Raw genomic sequence first — 22,494 nt, 5'->3', positions numbered from 1 at the left:
AGTCCATCCACATGGCAGCTGACGTAGTCTTGGACCATCATGGATAATTACTGCCTGTGATTCTCAGTTCTCCATGTGCTTTCGCTGTAGGCTGCAACAAAGTTAGAGGGAGGTGAAACTATTTTAGGATGTAAGCTTAGGGCAAGGACCTCCAAAGTAGTATCTTCTGAAAGACCACCTGTACCTCGTGCCACACAAGAAAGGCAGTGGGAGATTAGGGGGTAAACCAATGGCTCCAGAATTGGTGTAGGAAAGAGGGGTTTTCGGGTTCCTGGAGACCTGGGCCAACTTTGCCGCTTTACCGTCATTGTGATGGGTGATGAGGTGCGCTAAACGGCCAAAGGTAGATCAGACTCCACTCGAAGATCACAGCGCTGGAAAGCGACGTCTAGCGCCACAATCGAGTGCATGTCTGCAAGGCCCCATTAATTTCAATGATGGCGTTTTTTACCGCGAGTAACGCCGGGTTAATCGCAGTAAAAACCGCCTGTGTGAGAGAGGCCTAAGAGTTACCCGTGCAGCGCTCGGCTCGCTATAGCCCTGGTTGTTGTTCCCCCTGAGGACACCAAGGGACCTTTGGAAGTTGGCCATCCAGGCCTATGTTGTAGTGTGTATATGCACAATTCGGTCACCCTGTCTCCCAGATAAAATGCAATAAAAAGCGATCAAATAGACCTATGTATTCCAAAATGGTACCAACGTAAACTGCAGGACGTCCCGCAAAAAATGAGCCCCCACACAACTATGTTGATGGAAAAATAAAAAGCGTATTGCGCTCAGAAGACGCGGCAGAAAATAATTTTAAAAAATTAAATGTCTGAAAAAAATTAAATTAGTACAGCAAAAAATAAACCGCTATAATTTGGTATCGCAGTAATCGCACCGACCCACAGAATAAAGGTATCGGGTCAGTTTTGTTGCAGTTTGTGCGCCGTAGAAACAAGGCGCACCGAAAGATGGTGTATTGTCATTTTTTTTTTTCCATTTTACTCCACTTAGAATTCTGTAAAAGTCTTTCAGTCCATTATACGGTACAGTAAATAGCACCAGTGAAAAATACAACTCGTCCCGCAAAAAACAGCAAGCCCTCATACAGCGACGGCAATGGAGAAACGAGTTATGGGGGAAGAAAAAAATGAAAATGGAAGAAAAAAAAAAGGTCCGCGTCCTTCAGGGGTTAAAAACATCCCAATTACTTACTGTGAGCGGTTCATACATTACAGGAATAAAAAGGGTTAGAAATAGGAGAAAATCAGTGCGGCTGAGAAGTACTAAAAATATACGGCGAAATAATAGACCCAGAGACTTGTGTATCGTACCTCGGCACCTCAGGAAAGGCTGAGACCCAACAAACTACTTGTATAAACTTGGGCTAACTGGCAGGTATGATTCACTTGGGAAACATTACAGGCAGAAGCTCAGAGGTTGGGAGGCAAAAATACAACACGGCCCTATAGTCCACTTTATCTATATGTCACCGGTCCTGGACATTAAACATTCTCCGGAGGAGATAAGAAAGCAGGAACCTCTCCACACATACTCCGGCAAGAAATCACTTAGTAGAAGGCTTGGCCTAAAAGCCCCCTGCACATTCTCAGTGTGGGGGTCACAATCACGTACCTCTGTGCGGTGATCCTATTAGCGGACGGACACGCAAGAAAAATAAAGAATGCCTGTAGTGTGAATGGGTACCTGGTTCAGTGGCAGTTTGGTTCTGGTGTGCTCTCTCTTTTAGGCGGACTCACTCCTCTACAACTACACTCTCCCCCTCTTCCATCTTCACCAACATGGAAGCTGATGGAGCTCCCATGGGGCTCTGTGTTAGCACTACAGGTGAAGAAAGACTCAATGGAACGCTCTGAAGATGGACTCCTCTCCCGCTCTCAGACACTCACATTTATAACCACGCTTGTACCACATGACCCAGCAGGATAGATACGTTCAGCAGCAGAGCAGACAGGCAATCATTATAGGGAGTTAACCCCTTAGACGCTGCAGCTGTGCAACACACATACAGAAAATTGACATAACAGTTTTGCAGAGTGCATCCACATAAGACAGACATGTATGACATTTATGGAGGGGTCCAGGATGGTGATTTGGGACACTACAGTAACTCTCTACCAAACTCTGCTCACTTATCATGCAGCCCTCCACGCAGATTCTGCTGCGCATTTTATACATCTAAGTCAGAGGCGTAACTTGAAGCTCCCGGGCCCCGATGCAAAACTTGTAACAGGGCCCCCAACTATAATGCTTTACTCATACTACTGGGTTCCCTATATTTAGAAGAAAAGCCTTATGGGCCCTTCAAGGCTCCTGGGCCCGGGTGCCACCGCATCCCCTGCATCCTCTGTAGTTACGCCCCTGATCTAAGTACAAGTCAAGCCATCAGACTGATTACCTGAGCAGCCGGGAATTGGATTGTGTAAAACCTGCATTTTTACTTGTTTTTTTCAGTATTTTTCTGGTGGCGAGATGCCTCCTGAAGGTTTTTCAGCAAGCACTACAATGGTTTGTATTATGGCATTTTCCGGGCGTTTTTGGTAATTCTTTTTCGTCCCTTGGTGTTTTTCCAAAATGCAGCGTGCTCTACGTACATGTACCAACCACCACAACGTATTTATCGGTATCCAACAGTATGTATCCGTAACATGCAGTGTGGCTGGCGGGCGAGCGAGGGGGGGGGGGGGTTACCCATGAGGTGCAGGGCACACGTTGGACTGAAATAGGGCGTTACTAATATGTAGCAAACCTGCATGGTGCACTACACGTACCATGTGGCCCGACACCCTTTGTATGCTGTGTGCCATATGCATTGGTTGGTACATGGCCACTTACTGGGATTGTTCTGTACAATTCTTCTTCCAGTGATCTTAAGCTTTGGGTCCAGTACGGCAGTTTCTTCTGCTGTTTTGTACATAGGCTTTTCATAGAGTTTCAAATATTCCACGCTTGAAATTTGTAAGTTTTCTCCAACCCCCAGAACCGTGTGAAGGCGGCCTCGTACCTCGTACGGCGGGTCTGCGTGTAATGCAATGAAAAAACTAAACCTAAATATTTTCAAAATTCGGTTAGGCTGCGTTCACACGGGCGGGAATCTCACGGAATGTCCACGGTGGGACCGGGCAGAAACTCTGCGAGATTTCCGCAGCTGAAGTCCCACAGATTTTGTAAACGGCTTATTCCACTGCGTCAGTCTCTCCCCATAAAGAGGAGAGAGCCCGCAGCGGAGATGGTGATACAACTGACATGCCGTGACTTTGAATTGCGCGTGGATGTCCGTTTCAGCGCGGCTTGACCACAACAAACTGTCCGCGGCGTCTGGATGACATTTTTGGAAATCTCATCCACTTTGCTGCTTAGTCTCGGGCTTAAGATTGCCGGCGGAATTTCCGCGGAGAAAGCCCTAACGGAAATTTCGCATCAATTTCACCCCGTGTGACCCAGCCTAAAAAGGGTTTTTTGAATTTAAAAACTTTAGTAGTGGCAGTGGGGAATGAACACAGTGAAAATAAAGCAAACATCCTTAACCACGTCCCGCTGCGGCGCTGTTCCCCCGCTCACCACTGCTCTGGGATTCTCTTGTCTTCGGCTCCAACCACTAGTTGTTTGTCTTGATCAGTCGGGCAATAAATTCACTCTAATTTTAGCTAAATCGAATTTCCCATAATGCCAATCAGCAGACAGGGCCCCATGCTGATGTCACCAATTGTGTTCTCCATCTTGCATATAGGGAGCAGTTTCATTGGATGCCGTGATCACATGACCTAGCCATATATAACATAGGCACAGTGTAATCAGCGTCCCTTTTACAGCCAAGCACAGGGCAGAGAAGCTGCATCACTTCTGTATGCCTACATGACTACAAAGTTTGCTAATAAGTTACATAAAGCTACACTAAAAAATAAACCTAAAAAACAGGAAACATGAAGAAAGCAAGTGGTGGTGAAAGTGGTAGAGGACGGGGCAAGTTGGCACCTCAAGCGGCTCCACTGAAGCAACAGCCCCATGTTCTGCAGGAGGCGACACAAGCCTGCTGCCATCCCTTAGAGGTGGTTCTGCCCGTGTGTTACATCCGCAGCATGCAGAACAGGTCGTAGAGCGGATGATGCAGCATGGCTCACGCACCACTACCTCCTCTTTAGTCAGCCATTTGCATGCTCCCTCTACTTCACCCCATGTCAAATCCCCTGCGGCCTCCAAAGCCGGATCAGTCTGAGGAACTGTTTGATCATTCAGTTTCATGGATGTCAGCCAGTCCAAACAACCATGAGGAAGAGGACTGAGACATTGTATGCACTGATGCCCAACCATTTTTTTTTGGGGGGGGGGGGGGGGGGGGAGTCTGACAGAGGTGTGGCAGTTTGCCTACAGCAAAAGCACAGGGTAGGACTGATAATCACAGAAAGCACTTATCCATGATGGCCCAAGACTATGTCCTCTCTCATTTAGTTGTACTCAGACATGGCGTTGGCTCCTTTGACTTCTGGGTGTCTAAGCTGGACAAATGGCCTAATCGTGCACAACATGCTTTAGAGGTGCTTGCCCGCTGCCCTACTAGTGTGCTGTCAGAAAGGGAGTTCAGTACCGCTGGGGGTGATAACTGACAGACACATCCGCCTGTCCGCAGACAATGTGGATGACCTGACAATTATAAAAATGAACCAGGCATGGATTTCACCCGACTTCTGCACCCCCAGAGCAGATACCACTGATTAGTTGGCACACTGGTAACTTTTATTCACATATGGCTGAGCATAGATTTATATCAAAGACCTCACTGTGTCCTCAAAGTGCTGGTGCTGCTGCTTTATTTCCTCCTTTTCATTTTCTCAAAACAAAAATTTCCTAAATTACGAGATACATCTGCAGCTCTCCAGCTTTCCCTTGGAGGAGGTCCGTGCTCGGCTCTTCTGTTCACCTGGTAGAATTTGTCCTTCTAAAATGTATGACATTCCTTTTAAAACAAGCAGCTTACCCGCTGTCTTACTTGGTGCAATTTTTGATCTAGGAGACCTTATGTGGACCTTCTTTTGTTTTCAGCTACACCCCTGTGCTATGAGTGACCCCCCCCCCCTTCCACACCATTGTACACTATTCTGACCAATTTTTGGGAAGAGCACCGTTTTTCCAGATTTGTGGTTTTGTCTGCATTGGGGACCTTCTGGAGGTCAAATTAGTGATTTTTTTTTACTCCCATTGACTATGACATCATGACTATAACTATGACTATGACTATAGGACAATGATTTTTGTAAAATCGGTTTAATACTGTCACAAACAGATTATTCCACTAACCACTCATCACCAGTGACCAGTAGAGCCAATAGAAGACCTGACAGGGATGTCACTGATGACATCCAGTAAACCTGCAGGGTGACAGGTTTAGGGGATATCACTGGGTCTTCTTGCCTGGTCACTTCACCTGTCAGATGCCGTGGTGCCGGACTGCTAAAACATGAACATTTTGATTTTATATAGCCTTGGGCACATGGAGTCCCAAACTATATGGAATAAATACCTCAGAAAACACCTTTTAGGCCTCATTCAGACGAGTGTGGTTTACACGCTGCTATAGCAGCGTATAAACCACACTGCTGACATGCAGGAATCCTGCGGTGAACGAGCTGCTCCCCATTCACATGTCCGGGCTGTAAGCAGAGTGCTGCCGTCTCCCATAGGGGCCTGTGGTCAGCACCATGGACAGCACCGCAGCATGGAGCTGACAGGCGAGTCGGCACTCATTGTCCTATCTTTCTTTTTTACCAGCGCAGATTCTGTGTGAGCGCTTCCATAGCAACCTACTGGTCTGAACAAGGCCTTAATGTTTATTGATGGCACCCCAAGAGCATGTGTCTGCTTCAAAGCAACAAGTGTCAAAAAATGTCAATCAAAAATATAGAATGTGGCCGGTTCAACCAATGGGCTGTGATGTGATTAAACATAGTCAGCTAAATAGAATAGAAAATAAGACTGATGGAGAATAAGCCAGTACTGATATTATATAGCTATATGTGTGATATGTGATATGTGTTATATGTGTGATATATGGGCTGCAGCGCTCTGGTGACATATGTGTGCTGTATTTCATTGTACCCTTTCACTTTGTATCGGAGGTGAAAGTTCAGCTGAAAATATCAGTGGGCAGATAAGTATTAACTCCTAATAGCGATGTGTTTTAGTTATTGCCTTGTACTTTTGACGCTGCAAGCGGCTTTTTCCGAGCTCTAAACATGGCGACTTTCCTGGCTGTCCGCTCTATTCCACTTTCATTGTACACACCCCCCCCGCAGTGTCCTGCCGTCCGCCATCGAGGCTCTTATCATTCTCCCAGAGTGCGTTTCTGAGTGATACTAAAACAAATTCCATAATGAAATCAAAACTGTAATTACTTTAAAATGTGATTTCCTTTAACAATATATTAGTAACATATTTAACCCTTTAATGACACAGGGTGTACTATTTATGCCTCGGGCGGCCGGGCTTTGTATGTCACAGGTTCAAAAGCTGATCCCACTCCATACATGGCCGCTGCAGGCTGTCTTTCACAATTGACAGCTGTGATCAGTGTGAATGCTGAGCGTGGTTGTTAACCCTTTGATTGCTGCTGTCCATTCCGACAGCAGCATTTAAATGTTCCAATCAGAGTTTGGGGGTCCCCAACAGCTCTCCGTGATTAGATTGTGGGGTGCCGTTTGGTTGCCATAGCTGAGTGCCTATCAAGTCAAGTCATATCATGGCTTGATAAACTGCTTATCAGAATGCGGTATTACATAATACTACGGTATTACATTATGCTGTATGAGTGATCAAACCATCGCAAGTTCAAGTCCCTATGTGGGCTACAAAAAATGTAAAAATGAGTTTAAAGAGTTTTATTAATTACAAAAAATAAAAGGTGTTAAAAGTTTAAAAACCCTCCTTTTCCACAATTATCTATAATAAAAAGAATCAGAACAAAAAAAAAACATAATTGGTTTCACCACATCCATAAAAACCTGATCTATCAAAGTAACCTATTATTTATCCGGCACAGGGAACATCCTAAAAATACAATGTCAGAATTACGGAAGGTTTTTTGGGTCACCTCCTCTCCAAGAAAAATGATCACAAAAGTCATCTGTATTCCAAAATGGTACCAATAGCAACTACAGGATCGCCTGCAAAAACGATGTCAACCAAAAAGTGTAAAACGTTACAGCAGCAAGAAGACAGTGGCGGACATTGTTTTCCCAATTATCACCATAATCGTACTGACCCACAGAGTGAAGTTATCATGTCATTTTTACAGTAAAAACAAGACCCTTCCCCCCTAAAATTGGTTTCATTCCATTTCTCTCCAGATTTCTGATAGATTTTAGTACATTATATGGCGCATTAAATAGTATCTCGGAAAAATACAACTCGTCCCGCAAAAAAGCCCAAATACAAGCGACGTCAGCAGCAAAACAAAAGTTACAATTTTTGATAGTGGAGAAGAAAAAACAAAATGTTGCAAAAGAAAAAACGGCCCGCTCATTAAGCGGTTAAGCCATAAACCTTAATCTGTCATGGGACACGGTTTTTCCCAAGGGTGGTTACGAGTAAGCCTCACGCTGCAGGTTGCCAAGATCACTTGTTTCCTCCTGTACCAAGTAGAGGAGCGTCCCGGCCCGCTGTGAGCAGCCTTGTAGCAGCTCTGCGGTCAGCAGTCTTGCTGTGAAGACGCAGCATGCTCTACTATGGAAGCTGTTGTGGTGTTCTACGGAGAGTTCTTCCATAGATCCTCAGAAAAGGTAAGAAGAACAACCGTACAAATACCAATGCAGATGAGAGGAGACTTTACACCCGTTTGTAGGGACACAGGACCTCCTCTGGTTCAGATCCGCTCTACTGTAAGGCTACATCGAATTCAGTTTTGATGTAGTGCATGTTTTTTTCCACCATTGGGTTCCTTCCCTTAGGCGGGGGTCACACGTCTGCATATTTGTACGCACAACTACGTTTTTACTGTACTTTTGTAGAATTGGGCATGCAAAAAACATGCATTGATGCTCTCATCCGATGAGATGGCCAATACAGTTATTGAGTTCTAGATCTGTTCTTTCCCTCCACAAAAGAAGTGGAAAATAGAGCGTGTGCTTTTTTTTGTCTTGAAGGAATTGCGCCCACCAATGGGGCCGGGGGCTCAGCGGCTTTGCACTTTTGCAATGTTTAGGGCCCACTCCTGGTTTTATCTTACAAATGCTCATCAAAAGTACAGACTAAAATCCATCCGTGTAGCAGGCGGGGGCGCTCTCCGGCTGCAGGGTGTTCGGAGGCTGACAATCAGTTCCATTGGTCTATATGGGGTTAATCTGTCAGGAAATACACAGATTGCTGCAGATGAATGTACAATTACAGAAACGTCTGCAATGAATCCCCCAATTGTGAATGAGCCCAAATACTGATGGTCTTCCAGATAGGAATTTGATTTACTTCAGACAGACCTTTTTATTATATAGATGCAATTTCATGAGATATTAAAATATATTCTAAACTCCCTTCCAATCGCCTATGCTGAGTGTTTCCAGAAGTAGTACACAGAGACCAGGTTGGCAGGGAGGGAAGAGACGATATGTACGATCTTGCTTATCTTTCATGCCGAGTGCAAGAGAGTGCCATTGTGCCAATGCCTTTGATAGGCTCCGCTGGAGGTTTTTGAGGGCCTCTGTCCAGCAGATCAGACTATGCCTCAGATTTATTGATCACATTGTGGTCCTTTACTCTTTTCCAACGGCTTAGTGAGAGCCAATGGACTTTTATCAGAGCCAGTTACTATCAATAATGGCACTCCCCAGGATTGTCCCTCGTTGTATATTATTACTATGGGACACGTGATAGCACTTTGCAAGAACATTAACATTTCAGGCATATGGCCTGGGCACGACCACCACAAGCTGGCCTTATATATAACATGCTCCCTGACCTACTGACTGCAAACCCTGCTAGCTGCCATCAACCACCCCCTGCAGTCACAAATTCAGCCCCCACATGGCTTAATGTCTGACCATTGTCTATGTGTATAGCATCCCTCACTGTCCACCTCTCCATACCGTGCCCATCTCCACCCCGCCATACCGTGCCCATCTCCACCCCGCCATACCGTGCCCATCTCCACCCCGCCATACCGTGCCCATCTCCACCCCGCCATACCGTGCCCATCTCCACCCCGCCATACCGTGCCCATCTCCACCCCGCCATACCGTGCCCATCTCCACCCCACCATACCGTGCCCATCTCCACCCCACCATACCGTGCCCATCTCCACCTCTCCATACCGTGCACATCTCTACCCCACCATACCGTGCATATCTCCACCTCTCCATACCGTGCCCATCTCCACCTCTCCATACCGTGCACATCTCTACCCCACCATACCGTGCCCATCTCCACCCCGCCATACCGTGCCCATCTCCACCCCGCCATACCGTGCCCATCTCCACCCCGCCATACCGTGCCCATCTCCACCTCTCCATACCGTGCCCATCTCCACCCCGCCATACCGTGCCCATCTCCACCCCACCATACCGTGCCCATCTCCACCTCTCCATACCAAGCACATCTCCACCTCTCCATACCGCGCACATCTCTACCCCGCCATATTGTGCACATCTCCAGCCCCTCTACCTCCTGTACCCCCCATTACCTGTAGTATGTAAGCTCGTTGGAGCAGGACCCTCACCCCTATTGTCTCCATCATCTGATTAATACATGTAACCGTGGTTTTTGTACTTTTGTCTTTCTGTATCCCCATGTTTTTGTAAGCGCTGCGGAATGTGTTGGCGCTATACCAATAAAGATTATTACTATTATATGCTGATTACTTACTAGTGCATGTCTCATCCTCTCACATCTCTCTACTGTCGGTTTTTCAGGAAGTCAAGAGATTTGGTAATCTTAGTAATGTGACAAGCAAATCTAGCCAAGACTGAAGCACTTAATATCTCACTTCCTTCCACGGAGGAGCTCTCCTTACAAAGTAATTTTTTGTTCAACTAGCAGGACTGGATTCTCAGACATCTTGGCGTCCAGATATCAGCTCAGTTAGCATTGCTCTAGATCTAGAATATGAAGAACTGTACTGAATAAACCTAAACCCATCGGAGAGGAATGGCACCCTAATCTGACATCATTTACCATCTGTTGGATTGGTCTCATAGTGGGAGTCAGAAGCTATGGGTGGAACTGGAAAAACATCCGTTACCTGATGATTGTGAGGTGCACCATGGCTTGACCCCAATGACAGGCCTTTGGATGACTCATGCCCTTTTTCGGTTTCACATCTTCTGTTGGTTTGGGACTCATGGGTGGTGAAATAAAAGATCTCAGCTAGGCCAGGACCCATGACTCCATTGCTTCACAATCCAGCATTCAGGCCAGGTGTTGGGGACTCTCCGAGTTGATTCCTTTGCCACGCTTTACACATTTGTTGATAAATGGGAAACTTTCCTCTCTGTCCTTACATAAGGCCCAGAGACCTGATCTGAATCTGCCCTGGTTAGAGTACGCACATTCGCAATCCTTTATCACAAAAATACTTTAGTACCCTGGCTATTCCTATGTAACCTCCACATTTGGAGTTCAAAAACTGTAATCCCATATGTACCAGCTATCATTACAACTCTTATAGGTTCCTCTTCTTACACAAGTTGGAGCAAGATCTGGCAATTACTTTTTACAGGGGTGACATTTTTAAGATGTATTAGTTTTCGAATGGCATTTCTTTGGTCTTTCAGGTAAAGGAGAAAAACTACAAAATCTTCCCCAGATGATACTACTCTCCAGTTATTATCATTCATTTGTTCTGATAGGTTCTGGCATTGGGATCAGGAAGGGGGCACTCTCCTCTATATGTTGTAGGAGTACAGTGTACTCTACACAAGTTAATGTGTGGAACTTTCTGGATGTTTCTGAGTGATCTATGTTGTCTTGTGCTTATGTGTATTGTCAATGTGTTCCATGTGAGTGAATTTGATGCATATGGCATAGCTGCAGCACTGAATAGGTTACTGTCTTGGTTATGTCTGGAAACGTATCTCTTTGTATATCATGTGACCTTGTTTTATATATGTGGTTGCAAGGTGCATGAGTGGGTCTTTTTTGGTCTGCCTGTCCTGAGAGGAGCTGGTCTGCACACAGACACCTTTAGTCTGTGTGTAGAGAATATGGAAGAGGCTGAGAGGGTAGCTGATGGATGTTGAAGACCCCTTCTTCTTCCCCACTTGGAAGATTAAGAGATTAAGAAGCTGCAAGAAGTGTGAGTTCCCGCTGTGCAGTGCTGTGTGCATTCCTCTACTCCGTGTGTGTATTGGTAGAGAGTCGGTGAGTGTCCGGGACCAGAGATCCACAGATAACTTAGCCTGTGCAAGTCCCTGTGTTTTCCTCCCTGTCGCACCACGTGTTCTTCTGTGCTAAGTGTATTGCCAGTGGATGTCAATTTTGCTCGAATGTATTGGATTCGTTCAAGTTGTGTTCAAGTATACGGCTTTACCGACCGTTCCCGGTTCTGCCTTTAACCCTCAACTCTGCGTGTGGACTCTTTATTCTATCATCGTGAATTCACCGCGGAAGAAGGAACGGTGGCGTCACACGTGACAAGCGGACTAAGGTAAACCACCAGTAGGTTAACCTATTTAATAGCCCGCTCTCAGACCCTTGGATGTTTACCTGGTTACCCTCCAGGTGGGAGACGGTAAAGCCACCATGACAAGGCCTACACCTATACCCCACTGTGTCCTAGGCTGGGGCCCGCTCCTCGGGTGCTGCAACAGGAATATTAACCTTTTTTTGGCTGCACATTTTAAACATTCATGGGACATTCTCAGGCAAGAGAATTGAGAACACTCCCCAGGTGACCCTTCTTTACTTGATTCCAGGCTTGCTGGCCCTTATCAAAATAAGGCACACTGAGACATGTTCCTCGGCAGCTACTAAAATGGTGATCCCAAGACACTGGAGATCACCTGTGGTACCTGCTCTGTGTGAATGGGTTGAGGAATGATGCTTTATCATGAGAATGGAGGAGATGATAGCAGTGGTGCATGAGTTTGACTGAGTTTCTTATGTCATACGTCTTCCGGGCAGTTTTTTATGGACCCTGAGGAGAAGGCAACACTGATTGAAGATCCCAGAGCAGTAAGTGTTGGCGGGTCTTCATTCTTGTCCTGACATCTGGGTTGCATGGGATAATGTTTGGTACTCTGTCCTCTCAGTGTCTTTGAGGCAGCTTTCCTCCTATCTCCCCACCTCTCTGCTCTCATACATTTTTTTTCCCTTCTCTTTTTTTTTCTATACCCTATTATTTTTTCTATGGCCTTTTTATATGGTTCTGTGGAGTTTATCTATGTTCTATTTAGTATATTTTACAACAGGAATGTATCATTGTTTTTAGTTTCTGGAGTACCAACTACAATGTTGTAAATACATAAGGCACTTCTAGCCAGTAATACGTATTCTTTTGTATTGGAAGTAAGATTCCAAACCAGATGAGGTTTTTGCAGAGCCAAATATGAGACAAAGATGCACCTTAATTACGTCTTTTTAGTGATATGTGCCTTAAGTGATTGTACTCAACTGCTTGAATTTTCCTGTTTTCTTAAAAATTGATAAAGATAGATAATACGCACATTTTATGTATTATCTGGAACCAATGACCGCGTGCGTTACCATGAGGACTTTCTTTTTTTTTCCCTTTATTTATTTATTGCTGAGCCAAGTGGAACCCGGGATACATTAGCATACAGTATGGGGCCCTTACATAACTCTTCTCTCCAAAGCCCCAGACTAAATGGCACACCACTACTGACACTGAGATAGAAAAAGGGTGCCTGATTAGGTAACTGGTATATGGGTGGAAGTGGAATGACCTTTACTCCCCCATTCTCGGTGTGGGCAGTGGAAACCTTATCATCGCCCCCAGCCGAGACTAAAATTAGAGCACTGTAGACTGAAATGGGGATGTGCTCTCAAGAGAGGAATCTCCCAGGAAGACACAAGCAGACCCTGGAGATCTACTGATAACCACTTGGGAAGGATGTTGTCTCTTATCGGGAACCTCCTCTACTACGCATTAACTAGTTTACCTTTCTCCAGTCTAGACACTCATTCACAAAACACGTTAACTCCGGTGCACTCCACAACAAACCACCATCACCACAGCATCACTAAACCATTAGTAAGGCACTCAATACATTTACCACGTTTAGATTATTGCAAACATATTATTCCAACAGTGCAATACGCATGAAACAGGGAAGACCTACTTCAACAGTGCTTAAAGTCCAACTCAAACTCTGACTTATAAAGTCCATTGTCAAACTTTGTAAGTCTTATCTCCGCTACATAACAAAGTTTTTCTAATAGTCCCTTAGTCCTTGAGATTCTAGTGGACAGGTGGGTTCCTCCGTCTCTGTGGAGAAACCCATGGGTGTCATATCGGTTCTCCACGACTGAATCCCAATGGAAGAACATAGAGAGGGACTAGAACACATTAGCTCTCTCATCTCCTGGTCCTCTTCAGCGCAGTTTTCTTCCTCTGCCACCAGTCCTGGGTCCAAACTCGGGTAAACCTGTCGCCAACCCTGAGGCAGTCCTAGTACAAAAGCATCTCTCCCCCCTGACTGCTCAGCTGGGGCGGTAACATATGGTGGGCCTCTCTTTTCCTTGTTCTAATCATCCCGGAAAACAAAGCAGAAGTTACTGTCCCCGTTCTCGATGACAAACTGTTGCAGGTGCTCTGGCACAGCCTGTCAGGCTTCCACATTGTCCCGGTGCACCAACCTCACCAAGGAATAATGCAATAGTATTGCTCCCGTAGGGGTAATATAAGGAAGACGTCTCTGGCTCCCCATGTTGGGTGATTCCTCCACCCCACACCTCTGGGGCAGGAGCAGCAGCCTCCGTCTATTCCTCCTCTGTCCCCACATCAGTAGCTGGGGCTATAAACGGCTCTAGACAAGAGGGCCATCCCTTCCTCTCAGTCGGGGATGGGTCAAGTCTCAGGGCACATTTGAGGGCCAGACGGCGCAACCTTTTGTCCCGGCTGGAAATAGCAACATTAACTAGTACAGACTCCAGATCAGTCCTAGTTCCCTCACCAGTGGAACTCGGGTCAGCTGGATCTCTAGACAATAGTTGAATGAAAGGCATCAGTTCTTGCACTTCTTTTTCATTCCCAAAGTACCATTGGGGTGGGGCAGGGGGATATCCAGCAGGCACTTTCCCTGTAATGCCATTGTAGCAGAGTCCAGCTTAAAGTCCCTAGTGCTCTCACGGTCACACTCTTCCTCCCTGTTCTGAGGACACTGGTTTAGAACTGTAGCGCTTGTCACTGACTCCGCCTCCGGGCAGCTCCTGGCGCCTCCCTCCTTCTGCTCCACAATGGAGGATTTCCACCCCCGTAGTTTTCTCTCACCACTGGTGGGTTTTTCTTGACGGGAAGGTTTAGTGAGCTTTTCTTGGGAGAAGGGGGGGGTTCCGTCTCGATGCCATCTTGGGAGTCCATTTTGCTAGCGGTATTTTCCGGCCTGCAGTGAAGGTCCAACAGTGTTATGACAGACAGTCTTAGGTACTTAAAAGTCTTATCCCGTAGTACAGTCATCATCAGTCTCCGTTATCTGATGGTAGAACTCTTGAGAGAACACTCTGGACATGGAAGGGAAAACAATTATTCCTCATTCACCACTCGCTACATCCCTGAACTTGCTTCTCTTGTAGTATTCTTGCAGTGCAATTGCTTGCGTGGAACTTGTCCTCCGAACTAAAATAATGGAGTCAGTCCCTTCTCTCCAACATGTAGTTAAGTAGGGGAGTGTGTGATACCATCCGCCAACTTCTCAATACGGGATACGGTCTCTGAGCAAAGACAATACAACTGAGGTAGGCAAGCACCACTTAGAAGTACCCCAACTCTGGGCCACTACACTACTGATCTGAAAGATTGGTGGACCATTGTACATAACAAGCACTGCTACATCATGTGTCACCCCTATTTCCATCATAGATCGTGAGCTTTTACAAACGAGACTCTCACTCCTACTGTTCAAATTGTTTAGAGGTCTAATACTATATGTTTAGTCTTACTTTGTTTGTTAAAGGGGACTGTATGAATTATATAATGTGCCTCTCACCTGGTCCCCCAGGTGTAAGATGATAAAGCAGCGGATACTCTCCTCTCCCCTCTTGTCCCCACCGCCAAATCTGGTTTCACTGCTGACATTATCATTGCAGCCTGTGATGTCTGCAAAAGAGCTGCTGCAGCCAATGATCCCTGAGCTGTGTCACTGGTTGCAGTAGCAGGTTTACAGGATGTCACAGCAGGCTGTGAACAAACGCAGAGATCGGAGCTGGAGGCAGGGAGTGAGTGGGGAGAGGCGAATCTTCATGGCTTGTGAACGGGTTCCTCATTGTGTTTTGGACGTTTTGATATATAACATGTATGGTTTTGGATTACAGGGGGCATACGGCGACGGTTTTGGTTGGCGTCGGTGGGGGTGGGTCATTTTCTTTTTATGTATATATTTTTTATTTTCTTTTTGTAAGTATTTTTTTTTTAACATCTCTGTCCCCCATGACATCATATAAGAGCTCTGGGGGTCATTCACATGCTTTTTTTAATTTCACACTTTATCCATAAGAGCCCCAGTTACAATGGCAAACATTCCCCTGTACTGACAGTGGTCACTGATAGAGCTGGGTTTGCTTGATCTGGGTTGGCTAAGACCCTGCAGCTCTGCTGTGACAGGGGAAATCCGGCAATCATGTGATCGTTGGGTCTAATAGCGGAAGTAACACTTCCACTTTCTTTCTGCACTACATAGAGCTCATTGAGCGCTATGTAGCCTGGAAAGTAGAAGGCAGAAGCAGTTAAAAAACGTATTTCCCTTCTACTCCTGGACCTCGATTGTGAATAACAGCCGAACACCCAACCTTCTCCTGCTACATTGCAGGAGCCTAATCCCATACCATACTTCTGCTATTGGTCAATATTAAAGCCCAGGACCAAGCGCCGTACATTTACAGTGCTTGGTCCTTAAGGCTGACTCCACATGGGCGAGAAAATCGCGTGATTTTCACCTGCTGTGATAGTCAGTAATAAAGCAGAATATGAAACCCCTGATGTACGAGGGTTTCCTTCCCGTCTGCGATGTTTTCACTAATGCCATGTTGAGGGGATAAAACAATCACGACCTGCTCTATCTGCCTGCGATGTGCTCTTTTTTATCTCCTATGTGTTCCTATGGAGGCTTCTTTTTATCGCATCACAATACTACAAACGTGCGTTGCGATGCAATTTCAACATTACAAAGTCCCATCGACTTATGAGATAAAAAAATTGCGCAAATATGTTGCACGATTTTATCGCAGACGGTAGTGACATGATGTGAGATTACCCATGTGGCGCAGTGTGGTAAGGCAGCAGAATGCAATCCTGAAGGTTACAGATTCAATCCCCGTATGGCTCCACTAGCCGGCTCAAGGTTGAACTCAGCCTTCCATCTTTCCGAGGTTGGTAAAATTAGTACCCAGCTTCCTACGGGGGAAGTAATATACAAATTACCTGAAAGTGCTATGGAAAAAAGGCCCATTTAGACACAACGATATTGCTCAAAAGCCATCAGTTTTCTGCTGAACAACGGAATGCAGTTCAGCTTGAAATCCGTTGTTCAGCAGAACAGCTGATAAGACAGACCGCAGGCTGTGCTCTGCCGGGGGCCCGCTGGTAACAGCTGATTGCATTGTCTCAGCTGTCAGCCCCGCCGGCAGAACAAACGGAATTTATTCAGAGAACAACGGGCGGTCCTCAGAATAAATACAGCTCCCAGTGGCTTACGGGCTACTAATTGGTACTAATAGGCATTAGTACCAATTAGAAGTTTATGCAAAATGATCGCTCAAAAGCTATGTTTTGAGCGATCATCTTTGTGTTTAAACGCACCTTAAGTTGGGGCTATACAAATAACATGTCCCTTCTCCAAAAAAAGCATCACTGATGTCCATAAATTGCAGAAAATAGAGATGCGATTTTGCCGATCGCATCATGATTGCCCGTGTGGAGCCAGCCTGAAGGGTTAATACAAAACCCATAAAACTACATAATATACAAAGAATGACATGTTTATGATACTTCTGGGCTCCCGTCACACGGGGCAGTTCAGTTGCACCAAAAAGTGCATTTGCAAAACTGAATTCACTGTTTGCCACATTTTACTACAAACACACATTGTTCACCAATACACTTTTTGGTGTTTTTTTTACTGCAACCGCACTGCCCCGTGTCAGTGGAGCCTTCAGTAGACTTAAGTTGTGGCATGGCACATAAAGTTCAGGTTACAAACACTAGAACTACAGCCAAAGGCCACACTAAGCAGTAATGGTACACTGCCCATCGATACAGTGTGAACAGTTACCCCTTATAATCAGTCCACTGGTGTAAATTATAACATCTGTAGCTTCCAGCAATATAAATTCATACTGTAGGCATCAATCCCTCCAGTGATTGCCAGCAACACTTTATGGTAGACTTGCACACTCTGCCAGGAATCTGGGATATTTCTGGTACATTCCACAAGTATACAGAAGAGTCGCCGCTGCCGTATGGAGGGAGTCTGTGTTCACCTATACTTGAGCTGATGAATTACAGGAAAAGAAGAAAAAACCGAAAGGGCTTTTCCAGCTCCTCAAAACTGACCAATCCACTGATCAATAGTTGATCAGCAGAGGTCTGTAGCTGTTCACCAGACCATTCACTGCAATGGGAGCTGTATCTGCAGTACCATGCCAGGCCACTGCAGAATGTATGGAGCTATCTGCTTTCTGCTCTGCACTGGGTGACAGCTGGCCCAGCAAATTAGCAGAGCTCCTGGATGGTAGCCCCCTGCTGGTGAACTGGAAAACCCTAATATTGAATTTCATGACATGCATCTGTATTTTAAGTATTTAAGGTACTTAATGTCAAACTTTCTACTATCTATTTTAGATTCCTTTGACATGTGAAAGATGAGCCAAAACCAGAAAAGGGAAATAAGTGGAACTGGCGATCAATCAGGTGACGTGTATATCACATACAGTACATACCACATCCTGCTCCCTTACATATGACATATGCAGTGTGCCGTCCTCGTCAGCCAATCAAAAAACCTTCATAACTGAATGAATTACCTTGTAAAATGCAACTTTGTTGCATAATTTTGGTTGTGGGCTGTAACCTAAACGTCTGCAACAAGTAGAGTACAATGCAAGTGAATGGGGCTCAGAAGGGCCACTCTGGTCATTTTATTTTTCATTCATGCTGTAGCTGCTCCCCCCGTATATATGTGAGATAGTGTTACATTGGTTAGTTATCCCTTTCTATCCGGCTTCCTTCTCCTCACAGGGTCATGTGATCTCAGTTCTGACCAGCTCAGATTTATTTGGGGTTATGCTGTCTGAAACTAGTCAATTTCACATTCTGGATGATGCTGTTGTATGAATCCTGCAACAGAAACTGCCAAGTGGGAGACACAGGCACTTCTATCACAGTTACTGTTAATAATCACACAGCTCCTGTCACACAGCTGTAATAGAGGAGATCACAGCTCATTCTACGTTCAGTATATTTATGGGCTGAAGCTGATTTAGGTGAATATAGAAGGTAATGAAATTAAACTGCACCCCCACCCCACCAGCCAACAGACAGAATGGTTTATCCTCTAGGTAATGCTATGCTGATGCATCATGGGATAGATTTGAAACTGAGAGTAAGAACATCTTAGCATCACAGTACAGGCACACAGATATTACTTCCATCTGATTTTTGGACCCCCCAAAAAATTGGTCTGAAAATAAGAAAGAGCACCCGTTTATGGATGTCCATGTGCTGTCTGATCTGAATTGTGCCCAACAATCTCAGGCGCAACTTTTTAAATGTCCATTTGCATGTACCCTCAGGACGGTATCAGACAGGTGGCTGCACCACATAGAATTAGCTGCAATACACAGAGGAAAATTGTTTCTTTTCAACTCCGGAGCATGAGCTATCGTTTAAGGTTTTTTTATCACACATTTAATCTATTTAATATTTTATGTTTCTCTCGGTGTACCTCATGAAGTGACCTCTAACCCCAAAAACTTGCAAAGCTAAAGCTAAGAAAGGCATCCTCTATAATACTTGTGTCTTCTATTCTACCAGAGTATTTACCACCACCTCCATTGCAGCGGGTGTATATTTCTGCTGCACTTGTGGGTTTCTTGGATTTCCAGGCTGGTTCCACGGAGTATTATTTCACTGGGATGCAAGTGGTGGAGGCCTCATTCACATGGAGACCTACACACGTAAAAATCTAAAGTCCGTGCTGCATGAAAACATAGGCCATACCCTATCATTGGTGCCCAATGCACAGGAGTTTCCTTAGCCCCTGTAGAGGTTGATTAGGTAAACATTCCCATTGTTTAGTTTAATTTCTAAACAATGGGAATAAGAAGGGAAGGAGTGCTGCCACACTGCTGAACACAGAAGCACATTTTGGATGTCCCCGCTGTAAGCTCCTGTTAGTCCCTGTGGGGATGATGGGGATTCTCTGGGAGTTCCCTTCATCTCCATGGGGCTGGAGGAATTTCCCCACAGCGGGGAGAGAGAAAGGGAAAAGAAGGGAGTCCCCGGGGAACCCCTTTCATATCAGCGTAATACCGGCATTCCCCTGCAGGGGAGAATAAGGGATTCCAAGCAACAGGGAGAAAAAAAATTCTCCTGCAGAGGAGAACGAGGGAATCCCCATAGCGGGGAGAGAGAGGAGGCGGGGCTACATGGCTATGGGGGATATCCATCTAGCTTCCCTGCTGGAGAATTCCTTTCTCCCTGTGGATATGGTGAGAGAGAGGGCAGGGCTAGAGAGAGAGAGAGAGCCGTGCTAAGTGGTTCTCCCAAGGATTCCACCATAGCCAGGAGAGGGTGGGCGGGGCTAGAGGGTGATTCCCTCTAGACCCTCCCTATCACCACCTACTCTCAGGGGAAGCCCTGTAGCCCCACCCCCTCTCTCTCCCTGCTACGGTGATTCCCTTGTTCTCCCCTGCAGGGGAATTCCTTCTCTGCCCGCTGCTGGGGAATCCATTATTCCCTCCTGCAGGGGAATGCTGATATTGCGCTTAGACAAAGAGGGCCCACTGCGATAAAGGGGGTTCCCTGGGAACTCCCTTCATCTCAGTCTCTCCCCGCTACAGAATAGTTTCTCCAGCTGCTGGGAAAACCCTCAATCCCCGCTGAGATAAAGAGAGTCCCCAGCAATAAAGGAAAGCCCTGTGGGGCTTCACTTCATCTCTCTCCCTCTCGGAGCAGCAGCACTCATTTTCAGTGACACGCAGCTCCCCATCATGTGAATGGGCAATTGCGTTTTTTCTCCTATTCCTACCACGTAAACATTTTAGGTTTTTCAATACATTATATTGTACATTAATGTAATGAGAAATGGATACAATTATATGCAGTCCGGACAATGCTCTGGGAGCTAACCACATCAAAAAATGATTCAAGGGATTTTCCCTGGCAATCTGAGCCCGTCTCCACATGACAGAGGCGACGCCATCCAAAGATTCCTAATGCTGTATATGCAGCTATCACATCTTACATTACTAGACAATATAAAAGTATCTCCCAAGTGTTTAAGTTCATTGTTGTTCGCAAGCCGGTAATATATCAGAGGCAATAATCAGAGCACGGCGCACTCTACTCAGCAATCTGTTTGGTACTTTGCAACAATGTATCAGACTGGAGGCCAGAGTATTTCGAGCATTGCCTGGACTGGATGCAGTTGTACACCCTTCTCAGCTGATTGCAGGACTACGTATGTAGTCAGCAAACTAATAGCTTGAAGAGCACATAGAATTGAAAGATAAAAGCATACCAAAAGTTGTGTAACGTTTAATTCATGCAGCGATTTATCTATATTTGCACTATCATTGCTCTAGATCAAAGTGTTCAGCGTTTCCAAGCCAAGTAATCTCCTACTGAAATAAATGACGTCAAACTACAGTCCAACCTGTTCTCATACATTGTTCCCCACAATATAAGTAGAGCATACAGACAGTATAGATCAGTAGTATTACTAGCTGTGTAGGGTAAATGTGAACGCTGCATTCAAGTATGTTCATATTCTCAGGTTGTGAGTCCCTCTGCTACATGAGAAGCCCCGAGTATTTTAAGTGGCACATGGTAGATGAGGATACTTTAGCAGATTCTGCATTAGGTCCTAGGAGCTTTAAAGGCTCTTTCACATGACTGTATGTGTTTTTTCCTGCAGTACCCCAGAGTTGGGTAATACAGCACTTTTGTGGTTATGTCATGGTTAAATCATGTGATAACTGTACTGTTGTGCACTGGATTTGTGTGTTTCTGCAACCCCACTCTGCATCAGTTTGCCTGTCAATCACCCCTAGCTAGTTCAGAGACTGGATAGCAGTGACCCTGTGATTGGAGGATAAGCCCATCACACGGGTTGGATGTGCAGAAGGAGATATAAGGTAGAGGGGTTGGAGCTAGATTCAATCTTCTAGGTCCAAGTGAGAGGAAAGGCCTAAGAGAGACAGGGGAAGAACAAGGAGAAGCCTCTGCTAGGTCATCGCAGAGCAGCCAGTGCGGTAGGAAGGAAGAACATCTTAAAGGGGTTGTCCCGCGAAAGCAAGTGGGGGTATACACTTCTGTATGGCCATATTAATGCACTTTGTAATGTACATTGCGCATTAATTATGAGCCATACAGAAGTTATTCACTTACCTGTTCCGTTGCTGGCGTCCTCGTCTCCATGGTTCTGTCTAATTTTCAGCGTCTAATCGCCAGATTAGACACGCTTGCGCAGTCCGGGTCTTCTTCTTTTCTCAATGGGGCCGCTCGTGCCTGAGAGCGGCTCCTGGTAGCTCCGCCCCGTCACGTGCCGATTCCAGCCAATCAGGAGGCTGGAATCGGCAATGGACCGCACAGAAGCCCTGCGGTCCACCGAGGGAGAAGATCCCGGTGGCCATCTTCAACCGGTAAGTAAGAAGTCACCGGAGCGCGGGGATTCAGGTAAGCGCTGTGCAGATTTTTTTTTTAGGTCCCTGCATCGGGTTTGTCTCGCGCCGAACGGGGGGGCTGTTGAAAAAAAAAAACCCCGTTTCGGCGCGGGACAACCCCTTTAAGTATGAGTACCCAAGAGCAAGAACTGTTAGGTCTCCTTCTTCCTTTTCTCTCCCTTTTCTCTCAACTAAATAGACGGAAAAGGAGATAAGGAAATAAAGAAAACTAAGTCAACCATACATAGGTGCAGCCAGGGAGAACAGCTCGAAGGAAAAGCATAGAGTACAATTGTAATATCTGATATCAATCCCCTGAGAAAAGTGCAGAAGTAATCAATGCCTGCAAATGTAATAGTTTATTTCCAAGTTATCTAATGCAAACTATATGAAACAAGTCTACTGGAAATCTCCTTTTCTCTCTGAAAATAAATCTGTTTTTGGTTTACA

At 45.7% G+C, this 22,494-nt stretch overlaps 1 protein-coding gene across 1 annotated transcript in view; it reads left to right on the top strand.

Annotated features, from left to right (window-relative positions):
* Positions 1 to 22,494, top strand: part of ATP8B3 (ATPase phospholipid transporting 8B3) — a 198,334-nt gene that overhangs the window by 5,607 nt on the left and 170,233 nt on the right. The window contains exon 2 of the mRNA XM_066574488.1: positions 18,002 to 18,070. Within this exon, the coding sequence (XP_066430585.1) occupies positions 18,022 to 18,070 (49 nt within the window). The 5' untranslated portion in view covers positions 18,002 to 18,021. The remainder of the gene's footprint in view (positions 1 to 18,001; positions 18,071 to 22,494) is intronic.

This window comes from Eleutherodactylus coqui, chromosome 7 (assembly GCF_035609145.1).
Source record: "Eleutherodactylus coqui strain aEleCoq1 chromosome 7, aEleCoq1.hap1, whole genome shotgun sequence".
NCBI lineage: Eukaryota > Metazoa > Chordata > Amphibia > Anura > Eleutherodactylidae > Eleutherodactylus > Eleutherodactylus coqui.
Note: the sequence above shows the minus strand (reverse complement) of the source record. Positions and strands in the feature narration are given on the sequence as shown.